This window comes from Camponotus floridanus, unplaced genomic scaffold (assembly GCF_003227725.1).
Source record: "Camponotus floridanus strain SB8 unplaced genomic scaffold, Cflo_v7.5 scaffold29, whole genome shotgun sequence".
Lineage (NCBI taxonomy): Eukaryota > Metazoa > Arthropoda > Insecta > Hymenoptera > Formicidae > Camponotus > Camponotus floridanus.
In genome coordinates, this window is record NW_020229425.1 from 775,605 (window position 1) to 786,615 (window position 11,011).

General features: G+C 33.2%; 2 protein-coding genes across 5 annotated transcripts; one reads left to right on the forward strand and one right to left on the reverse strand.

Annotated features, from left to right (window-relative positions):
• Positions 1 to 1,517: 1,517 nt before the first annotated feature.
• Positions 1,518 to 3,108, reverse strand: LOC105253982 (tetratricopeptide repeat protein 1). The gene is made up of 4 exons (XM_011262393.3): positions 2,553 to 3,108; positions 2,292 to 2,468; positions 1,927 to 2,112; positions 1,518 to 1,842 (listed from the first exon to the last, which is right to left on the reverse strand). The coding sequence occupies exons 1-4, from the start codon at positions 2,805 to 2,807 to the stop codon at positions 1,663 to 1,665; spliced, it is 798 nt and encodes a 265-aa protein (XP_011260695.1). The 5' UTR covers positions 2,808 to 3,108; the 3' UTR covers positions 1,518 to 1,662.
• A 168-nt stretch (positions 3,109 to 3,276) lies between these two features.
• LOC105253983 (endoplasmic reticulum metallopeptidase 1) lies at positions 3,277 to 11,011 on the forward strand. 4 transcript variants are annotated; one of them, XM_011262394.3, is made up of 15 exons: positions 3,277 to 3,370; positions 4,304 to 4,679; positions 4,788 to 5,376; positions 6,064 to 6,191; positions 6,258 to 6,389; positions 6,468 to 6,588; positions 6,679 to 6,984; positions 7,087 to 7,316; positions 7,451 to 7,631; positions 8,489 to 8,673; positions 8,813 to 8,968; positions 9,081 to 9,286; positions 9,375 to 9,487; positions 9,571 to 9,746; positions 9,843 to 11,011. In XM_011262394.3, exons 2-15 carry the CDS (start codon positions 4,677 to 4,679, stop codon positions 10,023 to 10,025), a joined length of 2,709 nt encoding a protein of 902 aa, XP_011260696.1. In that variant the 5' UTR covers positions 3,277 to 3,370; positions 4,304 to 4,676; the 3' UTR covers positions 10,026 to 11,011. The 4 variants fall into 4 exon arrangements, with proteins under 4 accessions (XP_011260696.1, XP_011260699.1, XP_025265667.1 ...); XM_011262397.3 differs by having other exon boundaries at positions 4,803 to 5,376; XM_011262395.3 differs by lacking the exon at positions 3,277 to 3,370 and adding an exon at positions 3,996 to 4,106.

The window sequence follows — 11,011 nt, forward strand, 5'->3', positions numbered from 1 at the left end:
ATAGAGATAGCGTTGAGTCATACTTGTTTCTCATTTTGACATATACTATCGTTTACCAAAAACATTTGCCTCGATTAACTTTAGTATCGTCGATACCGTGTGACGTAAAAATTATTATTATTTAAAATTGACAAGATTATTTACAAAAATATAATCATAGTAAGCTATTGTTGAGTCATTTATAGACTTTTTCTTGAATGCTATTTCGGAATACTTTGTGAATGATGTTTTGGGGAGGCTTTTACCGAAGCGAGTCTTCTGCGTTAGCCAATCAGAAAATCACAACGAGGCTAGATATGACGTCACGACGTGGCTGTTTCTTTCTAAAGTTGCCACCCCCTGCTCCTTGGCTTATTATGTATGGAATTCAATGGTATCTGCGATTTAAATTCCCGCGACTCTTCGACTACGCGCCCTCGATTTTACCCTCCCTCGCTTTCAGCTCGACGGCATCTTTATCCGTTTCACCATCGAGATGATGACGTCGGACGCTTGCGCGTAACACCCCGTATATCGGATGACGTCATATATATCGGCGTTTCATTTTCTCATTCGTTGCACCTGTCTCACGGAGGGGTAGGACTGCCGCAAAGTCCCTCGAGTAGTCGCTCCTTTTGATATTTCGATGTATATAAATATTCTTGTTATGTAATAAAATGTGAAGATTAATATTTTCATTAATATAAAGTGTGTTATTTAATTTATAAAAATGATATTATTTTCATTAATAAAAAAAGTTATTTAATTACATGAAGTTTATATTATATTGATGTTATATTGATACGTATTGTTTTATAAATTATCTAAAATTTTTATTGTTTTATAATTATCTTAAATTGTTTTATAAATTATCTTAAATCATTTTGCATATTAATTCCAATATTTATACTTTATAGTCTACCTAATTTTATTTACAAATATTCTATGACTTAAATTTTTCTAATTGAAAGTTTAATTAATTGAAAATTTAATTCAAAATTTAATTCATTCAAAATTTATTTCATTTGTCTTAACCATTTTTTTTTAAATTATCTTATTATATGCTTTTACTGATGTTTTTTTCTGAATCTTTCTTGTGTGCCAAAGGAAGTTTTTGTCCCGTTTAATAAATAAATAGATCTTGTCGATTAATATCGATTACCGATTCTCTGCGACCGGAGTCGTTCGTTGCCCCGAGAGATTATAAAGTCGTTCAACTTCAATACAACTACGACTAAAATTATCGGCGATACATATAGCACTGTATTATTATTGAACCATAGCTATATCCGGTCTACCGGTTATACACCAACGCCAAATATAGCGAGATTTCCGATATTATAACTCGCAAATGTATATGCTGCCTTTGGTAGCTCGACACACAAAGGAATATTTCAATTTTAATTATATAATTTCATTAGATATATACGATAATGAAAATAGTTATCGAATATTTTAATGTATAAAATTTAACGGAATGCTGTTCCTCTCCCAATTTGGGTAACCTTGATTTTAAATATATCACATTGAATATTTTATTAATACTTATATTTTATTACGTGAATCTCTTAGGAGTGAAATCCATAATAGGATTGTGCTTTATATAAATATATCTTAATTCTTATGGATAAAAGATCTTTCCATCCATAATTCTTATAATAAGAAATATATATAACTAGCTTGTTACATAGGGTTCTGATGAAACTTTACGGAATAACCACCACTGTTGGGATCCTGCTGCAGCTCAAAGTTATTTGTGGAAAGGCCGAAGGGCTTCAACACTATGTTACCTAGCTCTTTAAGCTTCCCCAACATTTCTGTCTTTAACTTTTCGTTTCTTTCATTAATTAATGGAGGTAACCTCTATGAAAGAGAAATAATTGATACATCAATAAATTATTGTAAATAATGTTTCAAATACCTATATTTTTCAAGTAAGTACATTACCTTAATAGCATGATTAGCCTCTGTGTGATTAGGATCGAATGTTAGTACTTTTTTAAAATCTTCTAATGCCTCGTCCAACTTATTCGTCTCCTCGTACAATTGTGCTCTTCTAATGTAAGCCTTTACATAGGCGGAATTTAATTCAATAGCTTTTGTGCAATCAGATATCGCCGAGTCCTTCTCTGTCTGTTATTAATTAATATAGTTTATATAAATATATCTTAATTCTTATGGATGAAAGATCATATTATCCATAATTCTTATAATATTATATATAATAAGAATATAATATATATTCTTGTTTGCTGAATGACTGGAAGAATATGAACACAATATATATATCAATAGCTGCTTTCAACAAGTACCTGACATTTTGCTTTTGCCGCTGCTCTGTTAGCATACAATATAGACCTTTCTTTGCTATATGCTAAAGGGCAAATCTGCAAAGCTTGCGTGTATTGAGATATCGCCGACACGTATTCGCCATTTTTGAAGAGATCATTCCCCGTCTGCTTTAAACCCTCCGCCTCGCACTTCAATTCCTGCGAAAGTAGACAAATGTGACATAGTATTTTAACATAATAATAATAATAATCGTATAATAATAGAAGAACACGCAAACGTACCTCCTGTTCAGCTTCTGAAAGTGACAGATCTCTGTCCTTGAGAAGATCCTCGATTGCATCGTCCGAAGGCTCTGCATCTTGTGCGCTATCATTATCCTTCTCCTTATCTAGGACATCCCACGAGTCATTCGTGGTGTTTTTCGATTCCGCATTCTCGTCCACTTTGATGCAGGAACTTTTTAGATCTCGGGTGAGCTCCTCGATAACCTCCTCGTTGGACTTGAGTCCCTTCGATCCGTCACTCGCATTATCCATCGCTAAATCGGCATCAACGAAACGTGGAGACGCGTAAACACAACACGCAAGATCAATCAGCTGTTCGACGGAAGCGATTCACCCTGACTTGACGTTTCTTCTACGCTCAACGATAAGTCGCGTATCGTTTCTAACCAACCTCGTACGTCGAGCCTTAACAACAATTTAATGGATTCCGTCCTTGGCGAGCTTTCTTCTCCTCTCTTCCTTTAAATACGTCTGTTTTGCACTTTAAAATCACGAGGAAAACGCAACGTATATCGCGACATCGGCGGAGACCAAAGGACGTTGCGCCTTTTAAACACAGATGGCGCGAGAGGCGCAAAGATCGCGCGAGGATGAAGAGGGGAAACTGCCTGTCACGTGTCACGACCCGCGAGGACCAATGAGCTTGCGGCTCTTCCGCTGAAGCTGCGAGTTCATTGGACGGCGTGCGATGTTTGAGAAAAAGCATCGTTGAGCTTTGAATCGATGACTTTGATTTGAAAATAACATAGTCATGTAAATCCGAGAATTTTCACGGAACATTAGACGGCCACAAAACATTAGTTGGAGATCAGTGAGTAAGTTTTCCTGCGAAAATAAAATACACGTCGAAGGAAACGTGACCTTAAAAAAAAAGAGAGGTTTTTGAGGGAAGAATTATATCTTATTTACGTTTCTGAATATCTTCTCTGATTATGCATATTTGATTATCTCTTGTTTCCTTGAAATTATCGTGACACGACATCTCGTATAATTTTTTATCGCTATTTTTCACGAAAAGGAAATAAAAATCCGCAATTTATTAACATTTATTAAAATATAAAAATATTGTTTACAAAAATCATGCATCTAAATTTTCTTTTTAATTCTTTTCATATTTTATGTTTCCTCTCTCTCTTCTCGTAAAATTATTTACGTGTATTTTTAGCACGTAAATTTCTCCGACAGATGGAACGGAATAATTTTATCTGTCAGAAATTCACAAATTAAAAATGTGCGCAAATCTGACGAGATAATCGTCGCGTTTTTTTTTTCTCTTTTTTCAATCGATGAGATAAATAAGCCTTACAAGCGCGTAAAAACTTAATTTATGTGCGCGGATAAAATTCCGTGCACGTTTCGAAGAACAAGTGTCGTAACTGTATAAATTAAACTGATTAGCGATAATATGATGCATGATATCGTTGGAAAGGAATTATGTCGAGCGAGGTCACGAGGCGATAAATTGGCCGGGCTCTTAAGATTATTATTCTGAAAGTTCCGAAGACCCGCGAGCGAATGAGGATTTTTGGGCGCGTTCACATATGTGCATAAGTATTACACGTATATTTGTACTAAAAACGACGTTATTCTTCGCGCGAGAGTAAATATTTTATTTACAACGATGACGATGAGGAGATTGATCGATCGTCGAGTGTCACTTTAGGAGGCGCGAAATAAGGAGAGAGAGAGAGAGAGACGGAGAAACAGCTGATTTTGACATTTGATATTTTTTCCGCTTTTTCTTGCAGATTCCCTTTTTGGAATATTCAATTTATTTCGCATCGCAAATATAACCGAGCAATCTAAGAATAGCGATCGATAAAAGGACGACAGAGAGGGAGAGTGAAAATTAGAAGGCGACCGAGAGACGGAGATAGAAGAAGATAGGAAAACGGAGGAGGGGGAAGTATATATAACACATATCGGACGCACCACACGTCGTTCTCGTTCTTGGGTCGAGGACGAGAGAGGCGCGAAGGAATTAACCACGGCCTGTGTTTATATGATTCCCGATGAGGTGAATGGGACCGGGATCGGATACAGTGTAAGGGTTCGAGCTGCGAGAAAATTGGACGGCGGGTGCGATAAAAGTGCCTTTTCTGTCATCAACGCGCGCGCAAAATGGTAAGTTTACTCGGCGAACCCAGCTGACTTGACGTTCCGCTACTTTTCCGCAGGTTTATTAATCACTGTTTTGTTATTTCTAACATATTTCTGATATATTTCTGACAGTTTTTCCTCCCCCAGACAGATTCTTTTCTCCCCCAGTCTCAGAGAGACGGAGCGAGGCTGAGACAGCGAACGGCGAAGAGGACGTCGGTCGAGTTACCTTACGAGAGCAAGATCATCTCGAAGAAGCAAGACGTACTGCCAAACGAGACCCAGCATCTCCTTTTCGTCCTCACGTTCTTTCTCTTCGTGTCCTTCATCATCATCGTCTTGGAGAGAAATCTGCCTGAACCGATTACCATTGATCAGGAGAGACTGTATCCGGAGAGATTCGTAGCTGAGCGAGCTCGCAATCATATTGTGGATCTAACGTCGTGCGGACCTCGTATTGCCGGGAGTTACGCAAACGAAAACATTACTCCTCTAGTTCTCATGACAAAGATCAATAAAGTGATTGAAACGGCGCATGAGAATCACAGAGTAGTTTTTAATGTTACAAGGCATAGCGGTGCATTTCCACTCAAATTTCTTGATGGCATGACCAACGTTTATAGAAATATGCAGAATGTTGTTGTTAAAGTCGCACCTCACAGGCCTACGATGCACAGCTTGCTGCTTAATTGTCATTTTGATACATTTATAGAAAGTCCAGGTAAACAAATTATTATATATGATATACAAGGTTGGCAAAGTTCTATATTTCTAGAATATAATTCATGCCAGTGGTAAAAACTGATATTTCTGAAAAACTGGTTTTTTTTCTTTTAACAATGATAAAATATAAATAGAAAATTTTTGTATCGATATATTCAGTAATTAAGAGAATATTTTCAAAGCATCAATGAAAATAAAATCCGTATTAGATTAGGAATTAACATAAAAAATAAATTAGTTTTTTATTAGAAGTCGAAGGATAAATATGAATCAGATATTGATAACAATTTTTAATTCTGTTATTATATTTTTTTATTTAAACCAAAAATTAATATAAGATTCAATAACATTTACATTCCCAAAGTTTTGTTTAAAAAATTGTATTTATTAATTTGAATTGAAAAAGACTACATATTATTATATTGATTTTTTATAAATTACAGTAATTAGTATGATTTAATAATTAAAGCAAACAGATCTCTTTCTCTTTTTGTATCAAATTTATATAAAAATATTTTAGTATTACATATCAATTATTTTTATAATTTTTGCCAGTTTATTCTGTTGGATAAAAATCAGAATTTACCATAGTTTTTTTCATTCGCTGACCAATCTTGACAATATATGAAAAAAACACCTGTTTCTAATGCATATACACGATTATTATTTAAATGAAAAATTTCAGGCGGTTCAGACGATGCTGCTGGTTGTGCTGTGATGCTGGAGATTCTACGATTAATTACTCAAAGCCCCAAAATATTGAAGCATAGTATTATATTTTTATTTAATGGTGCAGAGGAAAATATATTGCAGGTATGTTAATTTTGATAGTTGTAAGTAATCCAGAGAGGCATTTTATTTTCAAAATATACTTTGTAGGCATCTCACGGCTTTATAACACAGCATCCATGGGCAAAAGAAGTTCAAACATTTATAAATCTAGAAGCATGCGGAGCGGGTGGTCGTGAATTATTATTTCAGGCTGGACCTCACAATCCTTGGATGCTCGAAGTACGTCATCTTATCTACTCTGTTATATTAACTCAACATTAAAACTCCTTTCTCATTGTGACATACATATGTACATAGGTTTATGCCAAATCTGTGCCATATCCTTATGCGTCATCGTTAGCTCAGGAAATATTTGAAAGCGGCATTGTACCTGGTGATACAGATTTTCGGATATTTAGAGATTTTGGAAAAGTCTCTGGTTGGTTTTATAAATTTGTTTCTTTATTATTTTATTATTACAAAGAATTTACATATAAAATTTCTAATCCACATGTAAAATTTCACATAGGCGTCGATTTTGCATGGTCAAAGAATGGCTATGTATATCACACTAAGTTTGATAATGTCGATCAGATACCACTGGGAGCTTTGCAACGAACCGGCGATAATATTCTCGCATTAACAAAAGGGATAGTGTTCGAAGATCACTTAGCAGATCCGAGTATGCAAGACACACGGGGAAATCTCGTGTTCTTCGATTTTTTGGGCGCATTCGTGATTAGATGGCCGCAATACATCGCCAGTACAGTTAATATCGCCAGTTTAATTATAGCTGGGTACTCTATCTATTTGAATATGCAGAATGCACGTAGAAGTAAGAATATACAATCATTATTTAGATTGAGTCTTCAGTAGATTTCAATCACTATCCATTTCTTTGAGCAAATCTGAATAATATTAATTATTGAATATATAGATATTAAAAGATGGTCGTACATGAGACATGTGATAATGTGCGTTGGAATAGTCATCGTCTCCTGGCTGGCGTCCATGTTTTCCTGTACGTTAATCGCCCTGGTCCTGACTAAATTGGGAAAGGTAATGAGTTGGTACGCGAGACCGGCATGGCTATTTTTTTTATACATCTGTCCAACCACTTTTGTGTCGATGATTGTATTTTTACATATCGGATCGAGACAGAGGAAGGCAAGTGATAAGATATGTTCTGTGACAATCTCATTCATTAAATGATTACGCTTGTGTATTTGAATATTAACAAATGAATTTAAAAACTTATTGTGAAAAAAATTTTTTATAATAGAATAATCGATAATTTACAGGAAGTTAGCTCTGCATGGATCTTGTATCAAATGTACTGTGATGCGTATGCCATAATATGGATGACGATTCTTTTCGTGTGTGTTTTATTCGAGATACGATCAGGCTTTATACCGTTGCACTGGGTCTTATTCCCGGCGATCGGAAATATTATGCGACATTATTTCTTTAGCAAATGGAAAGGTAAATATAATTTTAGCATAATTCTTTTATCGTTTTTCAAGTACTAATATTAATATTTCAATCACTTTCTCAATAAATACTGTTTGATGCAATGATATAACGTGTAATAAATGAATAAGTGCTAGAAATAACAAATTAAATATAATATATAACACAAATTATTTATATATATATAACACAAATATATATAACACAAATTATTTATATATATAATATAAAAATGTAATATAGCATATATTATTTTGCATTATTACAACAGTAATGTAACAAAATATAATATATTGTTATGTACATGTTCCTTTTGCTATTGAAATTAGACTTAATTAACCCATATTCAATTATTTATTAAAATGAATATAAAGGAAAGGTCTAAAATATATATCTATTGTTTTTAATTTCTAATACAATCCTAATAAAGGATTCAGAGAACTCAAAATATTAAATAGATTATTTGAAATGAGAAGAAAGGGGACAAGAGAGAATAGGAAATAATTTATTTGCTGATTTGTTTACTTATTTGAAACAAAATTTCTATATAAATTAAATTCTGAATTTTATAAATTAAATACACATAATTTACTCATTTAATTACCAATTTTATATACATGATTAATATTATATATAAATCAATTTTCTACATGAAATATAATTACAACGATATACATATGTTATATTACATGTTCATTTATGAATGCAAAATAGTCATTAACCATTAACTTATTGGTAACACTTATATATTGTAATATTCCATTTTAGTTTTTATATAATATTCATATGACAGTGTTTACTAGATTAAAGAAAGCGTTTTTCTCTCTAAAATATTTAATATAAAATACTTTTTTATATAAATGTTGTAGACTGGAAATGGCTTTGTTATCATTTGGGATCATTGAGCCTGTCTTATATACAGTCATTTTACTTAGCACTCGGCGCTCTCTATCTCTTTATCCCAATAATGGGAAGGTCTGGCGGCAGTATTAATTCCGAAGTTGTAGTGGCTAATATGTTGTCAATATTATTCTGCCTGCTGTTTAGTTTCACGGTAAAATATTTAAGTTATATTAAAGTATTTGATAAATCATATTTGCATGAAGTGTAAAATTTGAAATTATTAATTTTTACATATTTTTTTTCAATACTGTATATAACATAATATGTAACTGACATCTCAATATTTTCAGTTGCCAATAGTGCTTCTAATAAAGAATGCGGAACGAATTATAAATGTGATAGTTGGGATTTTCTTAATTGCCATTGCTATGTTAATTTTAACACCACTTGGATTCCCTTACAGTGGTGATCCATTATCGCCTGCTGCAGAACGATTTATGATCGCGGTATAACATAATTTTTTCTTCTTTTTGTTCAAAAAATTTCTTGTTTAATATAAAATAACAGTTTGTTATTTATCATACATATATCATATATATCTTTTTTTGTGATTTACAGCATACTCGACGTCAGTTTTATGATGTAAATGGTAATGTTAGATATTCTGGTACAGGATATTGGTTAGTGAATTTAGATATGAATAGTCCTCACAGTGTAGAATCAATAGTACCTGAAGTGGCTGCCGCGACGCCAACAGTCAGAGATTGCGAAAAAGAATTATACTGTGGTTTTCCATATTTAATGCCAGTCACAACTTTCTTATGGTAGATATCGAAATTGATAGAATTATTTGAAATAAAATTCAAATTTCCTTTTTCATACTGAAATTGAGAAAGTGCCTTTTTTTTACAGGAAAACGAGTTGGATTCCTGGACCTGCCCCCATTATAAATATCCCTACAAAACTCGAGATGATTTCAAAGACTGCAAAACAGCACATGGTTAATTTTACCTTTAATGTTACAGGTAATATAATAATATAATAATTAATGTTTATCTATCCAATCTATAAAATTCGCCAGTATAAATCATTTTATTGACTTTTTTAGGTCCTGATCATATAGGCATAATTCTATCTCCATATAAAGGTGTTCACTTAGAAAAGTGGACTGTGAGTGATGAGAAACCGGTACAAGGTCCAATGTGGAACGATAGGGAAACTTACTTCATTTATTATGCATGTGCCTCAGATTGTATGCCATATACATTTTCTATCGAGTTAAATGTAAGTTTGTGATTTTTGTAAAAAAAAGTGTATTCTTTTATTGCATTGGATAATATTGTGCCTTTTGTATCATCTTAAATTATGTGTATTCCCTAGATGTCTACTGCGCAAAAAGGCCCGTGCTTGTCAATCGCGTTAGCCGGACACATTTTACACGGCGATCACCAAAGATCTCCAATATTTGAGAAATTTTTGGCGCAATTCCCATCATGGACTGTCATCACTCCCTGGACAGCGACGTATACATCATGGGAATTTTGCGAACGAGAACGACAGTAGGATAATGATGTGGTAAGCGTGGACTAAAATGCAAAGCAATATTGTCCTACAGAATAGAGCATCTCTCGAATTAACAAAGCAGCCTAATAACGTGGCTATATAACATCGCTTGAATAGATTTAGTCTTTACATTTCTTAAGGTATTTCAACATTCGAAAAATATCAAGAAACGTTAACGAAATACAGTAAAGAATGAAACGACGAAGTGTTTTCATTCTGAGTTTATATGAATTTTTTACTAGCGTATTATCGTTAACAGAAACGATGTCAAATTAGCGTAAGACGTCGATTTAGATTTAAATTATACGGAAACATCTTATCATTATATAAATATATACATATAGAGAGGAAGAGAATGAAAAAGAGACAAGAAGAAAGATAATACGATGGAAAATATTTGTCCAAATACTTTCAAAAGTGATAGCTACGATTATTTTTCGTAGAAAAATATACAGTAATATTGCATATCATATAAGCACGATTTAGAATAATTCTACGCACTATTTTTCGATAATTTCGACAAATATTAAATAAAAAATCAAAATTTAGAAATTGAATGATGATATAGAAACTGTGATTGCATGATATACGCTCTCTTAGTACACTTCAAATCTACAGATTTAAATATCGATACTAGTTCAAGTTACCGTTTCAGGCGATAAATCGGCTACTAACATTACATGATTAGCGTATTGTGCATGAATTATTACAAGAACTGTTTGAATCGTTTACAGACTGTTTTATGCTTTTGAATACCTTAGAGCTTGCGAGTTTGAAAGTTCGCGGTTTAATCGGCCATAGCTGCTATTTGACATAAAATACAGCTCAATGCTGTAATCACATCATCAAATTTTCCTCGTAAATAGACAATATAAATGACAAGTAAATAGTAGTTTACACTTACATCTTTTAATACTTTAGATGCGACAAACAAAAGTTATCTCAGATACTAAAATTAAATACTAGAAGTTTAATATTTTGAATAG

What these genes read in the sequence shown, in the direction of transcription:
- LOC105253982 (XM_011262393.3), bottom strand. Translation starts at nt 2,807, where the DNA reads ATGGATAATGCGAGTGACGGATCGAAGGGACTCAAGTCCAACGAGGAG. An exon ending in TTTCAGAAGCTGAACAGGAG is followed by an intron (nt 2,469 to 2,552) that starts GTACGTTTGCGT and finishes CTACTTTCGCAG; the next exon opens with GAATTGAAGTGCGAGGCGGA. An exon ending in AGGCTAATCATGCTATTAAG is followed by an intron (nt 1,843 to 1,926) that starts GTAATGTACTTA and finishes TCTCTTTCATAG; the next exon opens with AGGTTACCTCCATTAATTAA.
- LOC105253983 (XM_011262394.3), top strand. An exon ending in CAGAGGAAAATATATTGCAG is followed by an intron (nt 6,192 to 6,257) that starts GTATGTTAATTT and finishes TATACTTTGTAG; the next exon opens with GCATCTCACGGCTTTATAAC. An exon ending in GCCTGCTGTTTAGTTTCACG is followed by an intron (nt 8,674 to 8,812) that starts GTAAAATATTTA and finishes CAATATTTTCAG; the next exon opens with TTGCCAATAGTGCTTCTAAT.